At 35.4% G+C, this 16,332-nt stretch overlaps 1 protein-coding gene across 1 annotated transcript; it reads left to right on the plus strand.

The window, feature by feature from the left end:
* The first annotated feature begins 1,108 nt into the window (after positions 1–1,108).
* LOC113768944 (probable ADP-ribosylation factor GTPase-activating protein AGD15) lies at positions 1,109–15,896 on the plus strand. Its single transcript, XM_027313443.1, has 12 exons — positions 1,109–1,159; positions 1,567–1,625; positions 1,882–1,972; positions 2,268–2,322; positions 2,918–3,008; positions 3,116–3,311; positions 4,102–4,340; positions 4,679–4,747; positions 4,968–5,043; positions 6,606–6,769; positions 15,273–15,418; positions 15,835–15,896. Exons 1-12 carry the CDS (start codon positions 1,109–1,111, stop codon positions 15,894–15,896), a joined length of 1,299 nt encoding a protein of 432 aa, XP_027169244.1.
* The last annotated feature ends 436 nt before the right edge of the window (positions 15,897–16,332 follow it).

Here is a 16,332-nt window from a genome sequence, read left to right on the forward strand (position 1 = left end):
GCTATTTGGTTCAGTATCTTTCTGAGTGCCAGATCTCAGACCAAGTTCGAGTACAAATAACAACAGCAGATGTTAAAGATAAGCTCAGGCAGTGAGGCTCGTCCAGGAACTTCATCCGATGCTTCGGAACATAATTGAAGTTAATTTTTGTTAAAGAAGAAAAAGAAAAAGAAAATCTGACGAGTCAAAAGTTTTTTGACGTGGATTAGCTCGATCTTAAGTGTGAGCCTTGCTTCATGTCATTTAGGTTTAGTATTTAATTAACTAGATGATTAAGGTAAGATGATGACTCCATCTGCCAAGATAAATGCCCTTTTTTGTTTTGTTCATGCGAGTTCTTCTAGCAACAAATCCTCAATAGTTTAAGAACTACACATCACATCTTAATAACTATATATATTTTGTTTTTCAAGAGTCTGCTCCACCAGATTAATTCCCTTTTGGAGGATACTGAACTTCAGCTTTCTCCACCAGCACTAATCTTGATCGAATTTTAGCCAACTCCAAAAAGTTAAAACCACTGATCAGAAGCATTAAGGGAATACTACAACTACAGAGCATTAGGCCATTACTACAACTACTGAGCTGCAACTACAAACTCAAATACTAAAGAGCATTAGGCCATTAGTTAAATCACTTTCAAGAACATTTTTTCTGAACTCGTCACCATAACGGGGGAAAAGGAGATACATAGGCAACTTCGAGTATTTAATGTTTAGAGAGGGAAAATGTAAAACCCCAAAAAAAGAGAAAAAGAAAAAAAAAAAAAGAAGAAAAGAGGGAGAGGGAGAAGAACTAAAAGTCCATTTGGCCGTTGGCAGGGTAACCGACTTTCAAGGAGTATTATAACTGTTTTCTCCTTTGAATATGTTGAGCCGCCCAACATACTCGGTTCCCTTCAAGGGCCATCAAAGGTAACGCGCAATTTCACACACTTTTTTATGAGAAAGAAACTCAGAAGACAGACTGAGAGAGAAATCCTCCTCTCTCTCTCTCTCTCTCTCCCCCTTCTGAGCAGTAGCCTTTTTCTTTTCTTCTATTTTTGGTTTTATTTCTGGTAGTGATAATTCACCAAAAAAAGAAAAATAAAGAACCAGCAGCAATAGATATGAATGAGAAGGCTGGAGTTTCGAAAGAACTCAATGCTAAACATGCCAAGGTGACACCCTTTCCGTTTTGGTTCATTTTCTATGTCATTTTATCTGCATTGATCAAGCTGAGACCTCTTTGCACGTGGGTTTAATCTTTTTCTTTTCTTGATTTTGGATGTAATATTGTGGCCAAGGAGAACTAAAACAGATGGTAAACGAGTATATTTCCTACTAAGAAGGATTCACAAAAAGTTAGCTATAATAATAGCTTGCTGCTTTTCCAAAGGTTGATCGCCTCTGTGTTCTCACCATTTCTTTTTTTAACAGATATTTTCTAATTGGTAAAATGGTGAGGACAGAGGTTTTGTCAACTTAAAAAAGTGGCCAGCTGCTACTTATGCAACTTTTTATCCACTGTTGAAGAAATGATTTTCAGGAAGTTATATTTATTGATGCATGAATTCAATGTTTGCAGATATTGGAGGGCCTCCTAAAGCTGCCAGAGAATCGGGAGTGCGCAGATTGTCGGAGCAAGTATGGATTCAGGAACTAATGTTAGATGCGTTGCATGATATATACTTGCTGTGTACTATATTCATAAGTCTAAGAAGCAATTAATGCATATTTTTTGTTGTTGTACGTATCATTTACCTTCTTGAAGCAATGTTTAACAGTTTTTTGTGCTTGTGGATTCTGTGTTCTTAGTTTAGTTTAAGCTGTGCTGTCTTAACTATGTCTCATGTAGATTGAGTCCACAAAGTTCTTAGTGAAGCGATTTGTGTGGTTGCAGGGCACCACGATGGGCAAGCGTCAACCTCGGGATATTCATATGTATGCAATGTTCAGGAATTCATCGGAGTCTTGGAGTACATATATCAAAGGTTACATTTTTGTTATTTGTATATTCAATTTACAATGCATGAAGTAAGAGTCACTTTAGAAGGTTCATGCACTGTCAATTTGTGAGATTCATGCAACAGCTCAAGACATTAGTAAAACTCAGAAACTTGTAGTCATTCGTCTGTTTGTCTAGTCAGCAGAACATGAAGTTGTAGTAAAACTCACCTGTGTTGCTTTATGGTGTGCATCATCCTTTGTGATATCCATCTTTGTGCTAACTATCTCCTCAGTCCTATCTTTGTTCCCTTACTAAGTGTGTTTTGTTTTACAATATAGGTGAGGTCTACAACTTTAGATACGTGGCTACCCGAGCAGGTTGCATTTATGCAATGTATGTCTCTCCATCTTTTACAAATCATTTTGCAAGTTTTGGCACTCTTTCTTCATGTCTTTCCATAAGTTGATAACAGCAGCTTTTATCAATTTGTGTTATTTAAAGCTGTGTAATCTGTTTTGTTCTTAGTGCTTCACATCTTATATGCATTAAAGCATCTAAAAGAACTTTTGATTGATTGCAGATTTCTGTTTGAGCTAGATATTTTTGATCCATTATCAAATAATAAATTTTCCATATATTAGCGTATGTTTACAAAGATTTCTGGTGAAATTTTGGGGCCTCAATCCTGTCTGTTCAAGTGCGCATTGGATTGTAAGTCTAGAAGCAAGGAAAGAAGAAACAGCCCTTTTTTTCACTGTTAGCTCAAATAGAGGACTGGCACCATGGACTTGGCTATTCATCTTCTCCATGCCTTCTAACCGTCTCCATGAAAAGGAGTGGAACTGGTGTCAATAATTCGATTTTGTCATTTTTCACAAGTATATGCTGTTGTGATTTTGATGTTTCCATGGATAAATTGCAGTTTCTTTGAAGTTGTAATTGCTTTATAGGCTTACTAATTGCTCTATAATCATGACTTTCTGTCTAGCTATGGGCAACCAAAAAGCTAACAGTTATTGGGAGGCAGAGTTGCCACTTAACGTTGATAGAAGCAATATGGAAAAGTTTATCCGTGCCAAGTAACTTCTCTTCTGAACCTCTTCTGCGGTTTTAGAAACAAACTTGCTCTTCTTTTTTTGGCCCCCAATCTCCATGCTGTTTGCAGCTAATCCACTGTAGTATTTAGATATCAAGAAAAAAAGTGGAGTTCGCCGAAAGCAACTCAACCAATTCATGCAGTAGGTGAAAAGAGCTCGATCACGGATAAATCCGCGGCGGGCACTAGAAATGGCATTCCAAGGAAAGCTAGAAAATATTCGCTGGAGGAAGAAATGTTCAGCAAGCATATGTCACAAATTGGTCTTGCTGCAAGACCTCGTACGGTAATACCAAGTTTTTTAATTTGTATCCCACATGGAATTTCTTCAACTTTTAGAGTAATTTATGTTGGCCAAAAATGTATAATCCACACAAACCACACCATAAATGAGTTTTCAACTCGGGGTGGAGTTTGCACCCACTAAAGCATCAATTGGCTTTCACTGCTCGCTTCAGGCTATGGGGAAAAAGCATTGAACAGAAACAAGACAAGAACAATGGAACAGGGCTACATCATGTAAGAAACTTGTGCTGCTAGGACCAGAAAATTGAGGATTTAATGGGCAACTAGAACTAGAAAGAAGTCATAGCTACTTAAGGGATCGAGACAGGTGCAGATTAGCCACAGGATGACCGTAAGCAAAAGCTAAAAAGCAGGGGTTGTGAGTTGAATTGGCTAAAAAGATGAAAACCAATTGATTAATGGAAATGGTACTCCGTAAACACTTAAGAGTTTAAAAGCAGCAACAGGAAGCAACTTGAACTTGATTATAGCATTTTAATAAAGCCTAATAATTCTAGAACTTTTTTTTTTTTTTTTATAAATATATTGGCTGTCATTACTACTACCATCAGCCATTAGTGCTGCTAACTGAGAATAATTCAATTGTTAAGGCGCTGTATATCAAATTACATTCAGTAGGTTTCCATATAATGCAGATTGCTTAATTTAGATTCCAATTCTGTTAATCTGATTAGTTTTTTGTTTTTTTCCTGCTTCTTAGTTTCAATTTTCATGTAATCTATTTGGAGGTTTTGACGTCAGAATCTCATACATTGTTTATTTACGAACAGGGTTCTTTGGACATTACAGAACTCATGGTTTCACCCACCACAGACGGGCTTGTTAATGAAAACACTGCTTCTGTAAATAATGTTGGTACTGAACAAGATCTCTTTGGTTTGCTCTATGTCTCAGATGTGAAACAGAATCGCACACTTGTGCCTCCCTCTCGCTGGGCTACTTTTGAGTGTAAGATCAGCATCTCTGTTCACATAATTCTCAATTTGAGCGAGATTTCCGTTCATTTGCAGTATTATTCAGTTACATCAGGCCATGTTTTTTTACAATTTTGTAGCGGGGAGGTTTTAAACAGCAGCATATATTGGGATTAAATTGCAAATTACGTATTATATTGATGGCTGTCGCTCTATGATCCTTTGACCTGATTAGTCAGCAGACAACTGTTATCCTTCCAAACGTCACCTTTAAAGCTCCATGTAGAGTTTAGAAGTTTGATGTTATTCTTCCACTGCCTTTGAATTCTGAATTAAGCCCCTATTGCAGGAGCCAATTGCTGCGGTAGAGAAGAAGCAATAGGTTCAAGTGAACTACTTATTGATTGGGGTGGACTTTGTTGCTATGAAACAGACATGGGAAGAGTGACCTCATCAAGGTGGTGTGTCCATTTGACATGATTATTGTGGCCTTTGTTGTGAGGTTACAGAAGAACACCATTATGACACCGCAGAGTTGACATTTTTGTTTTTGCCTATCATGTTTTATAGGCAAAAAAAAAAAAAACTTAACCTAGTTGTTTCTATTAGGATCTATGTGCATATATTTTTTTCCCTTTTGTTTAAGCTCCCTAATATGTTTTACTCCAGTTTTGTAATCCGCATTATCAAAAAAGAATCAAGAATGTTGTTTCATGCTGTAGGAGAAGCAATGCAACAAGTTTGGCGGCACAATTTGCTGTTGATCTGTTGGTTGGAATACATACTGAGAATCCCATGGTAAATATTAAAAAACGAAAAGCGGACAAGCAATCAAAGAAAAAGTACTCTGCCTCCATTTTACTATGCCACCGTTGACAAATAGGAGATGAAAGGAGAAAAATAAAAGAGGAATGGAGAAACAGTCAAAGCAGAAAGTTAAATAGAGGAGGGACCATAAACTGGCATGCATGTGTGTTGAAACTCAATTGAGTAGTCATGATGAACTAATGGAAGTCTCATCCCAGGACGATGGCTTATGGTTAATTTATATCAGGCGAAATTATTCAGGTCCCTCAAAAACATGAATGGAAAAGTAATAACATTTACAAAAACAAGCCAAATATATCTGTTCAGAATCTAGTTGTTTGTTTCTGTTTACCGCCTGCATCTTAGTTATCACATATGATATCTTCCTTCCATAGAGTAGATGAACTTTTGAGAAACTGAGAATAATAGTGCCCCATATCAAAGAAAAACATTATTCTTGATTTCTTTTGATGCCTCAGAAACTATCCTTTCCTAGTTTCTGACTTCCTAATGGCTAATAGTAATAATCTTTCAGACATAAATCAACTGTTTCTTCAGACCTCGTTAACTCTTTCATTTTCTGAAACATTCTATGCATGGTTTTGCTGCCATTAGTATCTTTGATCTGGAACTACATTTACAGCAATTAGCAATATGTCTGGTGATAGATGACGATCAATCAGTTCTATCATCCAATTTATTTTAGCTTTTTCCTCTATTTGATCGCACAGGTATCGAGTTACACACTGGGTTTCCTCCTCCACTTCTTGCTAATGAGATCCTCATCCTGTTAGCTTGCCATCATATATCTAGAGTCAATAATTTTGCGCTTGAAACTTACATAAACATGTTTGGATAGGGTATTATTTAAAATATTATTTGGAATAATTACTGTAGCACTTTTTGTGATGTGATGTTTGTGAGATAAAAAGGTGGTTGGGAATATAAAAGGGTAGGTTGAAAAATGTGTTTATAATGTAAGCGAAATATTATTTGAGATAATAGTAGTGCTATCCAAACACTCGGATACTTTCCTATATCTCAGTTTCATTTGGATGGCTTAGTCTCCTATTTTTCTTCATGCTGCATGGGAAATGTTGCTTTGATTGTTCGTCTCCTTCTACGGGTTTCTCCTATGATTTGGTTGTTTTTTCCGCTGATCGGTGTGAACAAATAGAAAAAGCATCCCTCCTGTGTAAAATAGCACTTGGATCCTCGGTTACAAGTTCCTGTGCCAATCTAATGCCACCTATAGTATTGTGCCAAGTGTCCTGTAATTATTTGTACTTTTTTTTAATAATTCAAATGATTTGTTTAACAAAATTTTTCTCTACCTTTACAACTTTGAACCAAAATTAACCAACCGGTCTAATTTCACTTGGGTTCCTTTTGTACGGCAACCACTGGGGAAAAAGAAAAAGATAACCCTGCCGCACCGTTCTTGGGCATCCGGCGGTTTTTCGTTTCACATTTTTTTGTTTTTGGAGCAAAAGGTTGGGGGCAGATTTTGAATACCAATAATGTCATCTTGGTCTCTGCAACTATACTTGCAGAAAGTTTGGTCTGAATTGTGGCAGCGTTCCTTTTCCCTACATCCCCGAGTTAAACTGCATCCCGATCTTCAGATCCTCTGCACTTCCCGGCATTCAGATATCCGTGGAGGCCGACCAGATGAGGACCAAGAATCTGAGCCTCCCAAGAATCTGAGCACTTCCAGGCAATTTTTCTCTTTTTGATTTTGTTCAAAGCAATCAACGATGAAAAGGTTTGGACTTTGGAGGCAACCGTGCGGCAGGGTTATCTTTTTCTTTTTCCCCGGTGGTTGCCGTACAAAAGGAACCCAAGTGAAATTAGACCGATTGGTTAATTTTGGTTCAAAGTTGTAGAGGTAGAGAAAAATTTTGTTAAACCAAATCAATTTGAATTATTAAAAAATAAAGTACAAATAATAACAGGACACTTGGCGCAATACTATAGGTGGCATTAGATTGGCACAGGAAACTTGTAACCGAGGATCCCAAGTGGTAAAATAGACGCGGTAACGCATATTCTACTCTAGTATAGTGCAGAGAAATTATCATGAACATGTTTGATTGTAGCCTCACCAGTCACCTCCATTTCCTGGTAATTTAGACTTCATTACATGTAAATTCAAAGATCCTGATTTGTTTTCCAAACTGTTAGATTAATAACCAAATGTGTCTCTATCAGAATTGATACTCTAAAGATCACAAGTATTTAATTATGCTGTTGCAGCAGCAGGTCGATAACTCAATTCAGCACTTAAATTTCATGAATTAAGATTTTAACATATTCAGGCCGTTTGATAACCAAAAATTAAACATCTGAATTAATTAAGTGGCACTGAATTTTCTAGGCAAAACTTGTTCCCAAAATTAAGTGATAAGCTATTCGCTTATCATTGAATGTGATATGCACTCAAATGTATTAGATTTAATACTTAATAATTCAATAATTTAATGGATTCAAACTTTAGATTTCAATTTTCAGACTTTAGTTTTATCAAACGCACCGTTAACGTCATTGGTTTGTCTTCACCACTTGCTTTACGATCACGATGAACTTGTACTAGAAGTTAGGACACATACAACTTGAACGTTGTTAAATCCGTCAAATTCTTATCTTTTACAACTTTTTGAGTCTTCGAAAAGACTTTGGATTAACTATTGGAGGTCTTTTTTAAATACTTCTTCCTGACTTCATAGTCAATCCAACAAGATATGGTCCATATTTAAGAGGAAAAAAATCTTAATTTTTTAAAGAAAAATCTAATTTCATAATACTAAAAGCAGAGTGGGAGAGATGGGGGTTGCTGAGAAATTACTGCTAGTGCATTAGAGTGATTATCGAAAGTTTGAGAGGGAAAAAAAAAAAAGGCCCGAGCGACAGCGCGCCTTTTAGTTTCTGTTTCTACTGCTTTAAGTCTGAAGTAAATTTTTATTTTTTCTGTATTCCTCCAATGTTTGAGAAGGGGGCAGATAGGGAGGAAAAAGGTAAAGAGAAAAGGGAAAAGATGATTGAAGTTGACAGAAGACGCAAAGTTCGTTAGAGACAACCAAGTCATTAATATCGATATGATGCAAGATAGATTTTAGCTTTTTGACAAAAAAAAAAAAAAAAGATAGATTTTAGCTGAGTTGAATTGGTCCATTTCACACTCCTTTTTCTTTTCCCTAGCTAGACCGGAAGCTGCAATTTTGACAAGTGAAAAGGATTAATTCTTGCTTCCTTGTTTGGACTTTTGAGGGATGCTCCACAGTTTCTGTCCTCTCTCTTTTTTTTCTTTTAACAAAAAATTGGACTTTTATTGATGTAGATTTGTAAGCTTACACAAAGCAGCAAGAAGATACAGGTATATATACAATTCCATAAACATACTAAATCTATACACAAGACAGTTTCTATTTTACTTACAGACGAGTTGAGTTGAAATAAGTTTTGATCTAATTGAATTAAACTCGACTTCAGCATACTAGATTCGAACACGATCAAGTTCCTGATGTAAAACTCAAACAAGAGTTCAGGGCTAATCAAGTTCAAATACGAAAGATAATTATATATAAATTTAAACAATAAGCTAGATAAATATATATATATATATATATATCATTAGGCCTGACAAGTGACAAGCCATCCAATCAAAGCATCTTCGCTTGACTCACATCAAGTTCAATCATATCAAGTTCAAGTCGATTGTTTGCGTGCTAACTTGACTCATTTGCATCTCTAACCTTTAGTACGATGTGCGGACATGGATGTGTGATTAGTAATAGCATACAAGCTGAGGAATTCAAACCCCCCCCCCCTCCCCTGGCCCCCCAAAAAAAAAAAAAATTCCTCTATCCCTGTGATCATACAATTCTAGTGAAATCTCAATTAATGTTGTAGGATAATTGAACCTCGATGATAGTTTTACTCTTCTATGTGAAAAGCAGAATTTGAGAGTCCATCCTGTTTCACTACCCAAGCAAAATGAAATTCCCCGTACGTCTTGGTATCTTAGCTCAAGCATACGAAATTCATATACCACTCTTTTGTCATACCATGCATGAAGTTGGCTGGGCTTAATCAGTTTGATGCAACTATTCTGCATCTGTTATATTAATCCAATCTTATAACCCCAAAAACAAGCTTATTAGAAAGTTTCTCTGTCTGAATCAATGCACAACCTGGTACACCTTCCTTGAGTAATTAAGCAATAAAATAGATGCTTATAAAATAGAGAATCATTAGTGGATGACTGACTTAGCATATATTAGGATACTTTCATACACATAATTTTCAAGACTCCCAAGGCCCAACCAATCTTTGTCATTGACTCAATTTTTAATATGATTATATATGCCTATAGGCAAACTTTTCCCAGTGCATGGGCCACACAAGATGTTGAATGTGTAAATCACTTGCAAAAAGACATGGTCAATACTTACTACTTATCTAGAAGCTGCATTGTTTAAATTTAAACCAATTTCTTTATCAGTGGGTGTTTATTGAATTGAACCAAACCAGAGAGCTTTACCAAACAAAAAAGGAATTGGGAGCAAGAGTTATGTATGTTGGTTGAAGAGTCTCAGACAATTTAGTTGAAGGATTGCTCCTGATGTCCTGGGCGTCAGTGAAGGTTGCGTTGCCATGTGCTTGAGGATCCAAATAATTGGGGTGGTTTAGTAGTTTGAAAGATGAATACAAAACTATCTCATTTAGCTTAATAAATAAAAGATGAAAAGAAAACTATCTTAGTACATCCACTAGTGTAGAATAACATGCTATCTTTCTCTCTTGCTTCATTTGCCTTCAAGAAAAGGGCAAATTGTTGAAACTCCTAAAAAGACACTACTCATTTTCAAATCTTGTTTTTGAATGCATCGATCGATACATGAAATTTCTATCCCTGAGACAGGAGACAATGGAATTCGCCATAGAACGAATTTATTCAATTTTCCAAATGTTTCAAGTAATTCTTCATAGTTCATAACTGGCTAAAAGTTAGGAGGAGGAAAGGGAGCATTTAAAGAACAAAAGACAAGGATTTGAGGGGAGAAACAAGAAACTGCATGTTTAATGTAGATGCAAATGGAGCTTGAAAAGGGGGCATGAATCGCTATATTATAACAGCACTTTATGCAGCAAAAATATGTATGATATGCTGTACCTTTCTAGTGGCCAAGTGTACTTGATGGGGTTTTCAATCTTTATGAACGTTAAAGCTAATTTGATGCGATAGGTGCAATAAAATAGTTTGATTCTTGGCGTCATCGATCATGTTCAACCTCCTAAATGTTATTGCCAAGTTTACAAAGAATAAACTAAAATAATTGCCCTTTGGTGGGAAGTTTCCTTGTTATTTGGGGCCCCTTACAAGATTAAATTCTTGTTTATTTGTATTGCTATCCTTACTTGCGTCAACCACATGCCGTGTTCCCTAAAGACAATTAAATTATTAGGAATCAGTCTCTCAAGTAACACACTGAAACATCCACGGATGTGAAAATGTACATGAAACATATTTGATTGCAAACACTGATTTACACCTTATTTACACGCACACTGATTTGATTGCATTGTCAACGCATTTTTTAATTACCTTTTTATCTCACATATATCATATCAAAAAGTGATAAAGTAATTTTTTTTTCCAAAAAAATTATCCCGAATAATCTCCTGTCCAACCACTAATCTCATTTGCAAAAGTTGCTATGAGCTATAGAAGGAAATGATCACTGAATTTAACTCTACCAAGACTCGTTGGCTCTGGTAATCTTGAAGTTTCTTTGCAAATTAAAGGGATCATGGTTAGGATCACATTCTAGAACCTGGCATTCATTTTCACTAATTAAGCTATTCAAAGATGAGGGATCCCAATAATCGAATGAACACGATGTTTAATTCTTTGAAAGCACTAAAATGGGGTTAAATAGATTTGTTTTTGTGATGGAAAATAATCCAACAAGCAGAAGTAAGCTTTTCAAATGTCAAGTTTAGAGTCTTGTTTTGGAGTATAAAGTACCATAAGAAGCTTAGTTATATCAAGGGAAAAAATAAATTAGAAAGGATGTCTTTTTTTTTTCATCTTAGTCAGCATTACTAATAATTCCATTGTAGTTTCTATAATGTCCAGGAGCTATAGAACAAGTAATCAAATCTTAGTTCAAAACTTTCGAATTAAATTCGGTGCTATATTTATTGTCAGTTAGCCAGGAAACATATATAAGAGAAGAGAATGCATTGAACGTAGGAAAAGATAACGAAATTGTAATCCTCACGAGTCAAAATACGGAAACCATATGACTTCAAGGTCCGAGGACAATGTCCACACTAGAAATTAAACTGAACTTTCCGCTGCCATATTCTTCAGAAACCAATCAGACAAAAGCTGGATCTATCAGAGATTACGTACATATAAAATTCTTGTTTTAAATTCTATTGTGTATATCGAAGTTGAACATTCCATGAGAAAATGTTATTTACTTGGAGTTAACAATAATGTTTTAGCCATGGAGCGTCGTAGTAGATGAACTTTTTGTCAAATTCTTTTGATTTTTTTAAAGGTAGAAGCGTCATCTAATGCATGAGGGAAGGCTCAAATCTTTATGTATGCCGTGTGTGTAAATTTATTCATTTATTTATTTATTTTCTTATTTATATTTGTAATCCCTTTCAAAGATTTAATTTACAACTTTGTCTCCTCCATAAATTGATGCATCTAGTTTCATGCATTCAAATATAGGCACGTAGTAAAGGGACTAAATCCCACCTGTCCATCCTAATAATTGTACCAGCATCATACTAACATTGAATTGTTTCATCATAATTTCTGATCACTTAATGCTAGTCAACTGCTAAATCTAAGCTAAGCCCTCCACTTCGATTCTATAGCTAAGCTGGAGGAAGTGTCAAGAAAATGAGTTGTTGAAACCTTAGCTTGGCATCCAAGTGTGTCCCCCAGCCATAGATTGCATGGCTGCGTTGCAAATGGAATTCAATGCTTTGTTATCTTCTAAGCAAAGCAATACATATTGAGCATGCTGCTATCATGTCTCCAAAGTCGGTAGCTTTGACGCAGTCCAAGCCCTTTCATGATGGAACCCTTTTGTTTTCTGTGAGTTTTCCTTGCCATTTCAACATTGACTCTTCCTTAATGTTGAGCATGGACATTAGACAGTGATAGGCAGCGCCGTGAACTAGTGAAGTGGAGCCCTCCACCACCACCCACAACCACCATTTTCTTGTTTTCTGCAACCTACAATTGTATATATACTATATAGTATAGTGGAGGGAGCTTTATAGTTACTAGCTATCATGAAATGGAACTATTGCCTGCCCGCCCCCTATCTAGTTGTGTTACTGTTACGTGACATTGTATTGTCTCTATGTATAGGAGATTTCAGGTTCACCCTTTTATAGCCCCACGTCAAAGGAATAATTCATGGATATCCTAAACACTAGAAACTTTCCTAGTTGGTACTTCGTTTTACTGTTTGAGAATGATTAAGTGCATGGAATTTTGTTGCTTTACTCCTTCAAAATTGTCCATTTAAAACAGTGATAATTCTAGACTATGAATGCTTATTTGAACTCCAAAAAAAAAAAGAAAAAGAAGTAGAGATATCAATAACAGCAGATTCGTTAATGACAACGTTACTTACTGATCATTTCGTTTGCAACATTATGCTGAATCTTTTATCACAATATTGTATTGCATCCTATTTTTCGAGTGAATTCAAAGACATGATAGGCTTGGAGCCTTGTTAGGTCCAAATAGATTGAATTCAAGATGTGTTTGGCAAGTTTTGAAATGTTTACATGACATTAACGCCTAGCAAATTTTCGTGTCCCACTAGGTTTTCTTTTGAATAGAATAAGTTGATCACCCCATTTTTTCCAAGGGACTAGCTACATAAAAGATTAGAAGGATAAGAGACCTGCAGAATTGGTTGCTTTGTGGTCCAAATTGGTTTTATTCAAGCAAAACTCCAAGTATTTGTTAAATATCAACTTAGTCTCTGCCAGAAAGCCACTTGAAGGTTGACATTTATGTATGATCTCGATCGCAACTAACATCAATTTTCTTTACAAAACAATACGAATGACTGATTCTGCAGACCCCCGAAATCTTGGCCTGCGGATAAAGTGTAAAATCCATAAACTGTAGCAGCGGCCAAATGACGCTGCCTCAGTCAATTTAGGCAATTGATTAGATGAAAAGTGGAATGGATGCTTCCAACATCGTGTGGTGTGGGAGCCAAACAAATCCTATTTGCTAAGTTGTCACAATTTTGGGAGTTGTCATCATCCATTAAAGTGCATGCACCAAAAGATTAGGCCTTTAAGGAAAAGTTGCACAATGACTACAGCTACGATACTGCCCTTTTAGCTAACTTCACCTTATCAGAAAGCCTGCATTAAAACCATCATGTCCATCTCTAACACTTGTATAATTGCGCTATGGGAAATAAAATATAGCTCATCCCTTGATATGTTTTTTTGTTTAATGAAATTTCCCCTCAGCAGACAGAGTTTCATTTGCAATTGTAGAACTTAAAAAGAAAAATAAAATCTATGGGTTCATTATTAGTTTGATGAAGAAAGAAATTGAAGAGGGATTTACTCTTTAATACATATCTTTGTCAATCTATTTCTTTCTATATTCCCCTTATATTTCTTTTGTTGGCAATGCAAGAGCCAACATCATGAATTTTTTGGAAATCATTGTCCTCGTATAATTCGAAATTTATTGTACTCAAATCTTTTGGATAAACTAGGTAATACAAGGGAAGGAAGTGTAAGTGAGAGGTATCGGGTTCAGAACCTCCCACTTACACTAACAAAAAAAAAAATCTTTTGGACTAGAATATTCTATTATCTATTACCTTTATTAGAAAATTATTTTTTAGTCAATAAACAAAATGGTGTTTTGGGAATATCTTTTGGTGTTCATGCATCTCGTCAAGAAAAGTGTTAGATGTTTCCATGTAAGTTTAATTAATTCCTCGACCATAAGTGTCTTTTCTTGGGGGGAAAAACCAACAAATTGTAATGAGGTGAATATGCATGTCTATTTGTGTATCAAAATCCAACTGCAACCCATAATTCAGAAGACCATTAGGATAGCATCTCAACATATTTTAGAGGGGACATTCATGTAATATAGGTTTTCTTCTTTAGCTTTTATTTGGAACAAATAATGGCAGATGCTTGTGATAAGACTTAAAGGAAGTGGTTCACATGAGGCTCATCAGGCTCCATCACACACGTTACTGTTCCCTAATCCTAGACAAGTTAAAGAACCGACCCCTTTTCTACACTGACCTCAATCTTGATGTTGGCCTTTCGATATAGACGTAGCAGATATTCCAAACCAATTGTGAAATTAAAATGAGGAAGAGCGTTTTCATGCTAAAATTAATATGGCCAAATTGGGTACACTAGTAATCACTTTCTCCTTTTCCTTTATTAATTGGTGCAAAAAAAATTCAAAGTTTTTCTGTACATTAGCTTTCATTTTTTTCCTTGGGAGAAATTATTCCTTCAGTTTAAGTTTAAGTTTTTTTTTTTTATTCTTTGTCGTTTTAAACTATTAGAGGGAGAACCCTACAACGGAATAATCCATATGCAAGAAAAAAAAAATTTTGTTGATAAAGAAACCATATATGAACTTTGTTCAACTAAGGTTGTTTACATATTCATTGAAAGCAAACTATCCTACAACAGTCTAACCCTACTTTGTTCTAGAAATATGAAATCTGTGGTAAATTATTTCCTAAAAACTAAATATAGCAAATTTAACCTCATTCTGACCTAGCTAGTAGCTTGGAAGTGATCAATTGGAACTATTTGTGAAGAACTCCACAATGATCAATATTGATTTGGAACATCTTTATCTTTTTCTACGATACTTCAAATGCATTTCTCCCTCTCTTTCCTTTTGTCCCTTTTCCGCGTCCTGTTTATCTTTTATTTATTTATTTATTTTTTGGTGGGCTCGAGAGAGGACAGCAGAAAATAACAATAGAAAAGAAATTAAAGTATTCAAAAGTGGAGCTTATGAAAGGGAATCCTGGCAAAATGGTCGTAACAATAATATTTGTCAACATGCAGTTTTCTCAACCTCCAATGACCTTTAAAAGTGAAAGCAGCAAGTTATAATTAATAGTGTATATCCCTTATTAAATTCCAATTTTCAATTTGTGTTTGAACAGGTGGTTGAATGGAAGTCTGTATGAAGCTACCTACAGATTGCAGTGTAGAATTATGTTATCTTGTGAATTGCTTGGTAAAGATGTGGGGACTTTGCAGGCAAGATGGATAGCTTTAGCAGTTGCTGCTAGTCTTTCTCAATCATTGTGTCTGATTTTTTCGTTCGACAATTCGAAGCAAATATCTCCTTTTACATCATTATATGCATGAAACTGAATTAGAACAAAAGAAATTGAAAAAACAAAAAAAAAATGGTTATATATATATGTCATTGATTCCCAAGACATAACATGTAACAATTGCATCAAATCCAACAGTACGCAACTTTGCCATATATACATGAGTCGTTAAAAAGTTATCACAAGTCAAAAGAGACCTTAGTTTAGTTATTAAGATTGAGATTTTAAAAATTAGAACTTTTAGATTTAATTCTGCTCATCTTCCCTCCCCCGCGCTTATTAAATCTCACTCCTTCCTCGTTAAAAACAGAAAAAAAAAAAAGATTCCCACGACTTACAAGTCAATACTCCAATAATTCAATGGTCACTTGCGGATTTCTTTCAGGTAGCTATCAGTTCCAGCGCACAATGGATTCTTGCAAGATGAAAGATATATACATTGACTGACTTTGTAAAATTACGCTTCCATTAGCTCAGCGGATGATGAAGTCAATTACGAAGATTCTGACCAATTCAATATTCATATTTCTGTGCTTAATGGACTGTTAAATTAAAGATCAGAGTAGCCAACTTGGTAGGGAAAAGACTAAACTAATACAGTAGTTTATTTAGACTTATACTTCCACTTAATTTGCATATTTTCAAGAGAACATGTTCATTTAGTATTTATTTACTGAACTAATTAATATCAACTCTTGCAAGAAATTGTAAAGGCATATATCAAGTTACAGTGGTAATCCGCATTGCTATGGATAACTGAAAACCAACATTCATTCAACATAAAAACATGTCTGCCTATCATTTCACTAATTAATCTGTTCTACTTTCACAACCATGTGGATTTTAACCTAATTACTCTATATGCATGATTATACACACACAC

This window comes from Coffea eugenioides, chromosome 4 (genome assembly GCF_003713205.1).
Source record: "Coffea eugenioides isolate CCC68of chromosome 4, Ceug_1.0, whole genome shotgun sequence".
Lineage (NCBI taxonomy): Eukaryota > Viridiplantae > Streptophyta > Magnoliopsida > Gentianales > Rubiaceae > Coffea > Coffea eugenioides.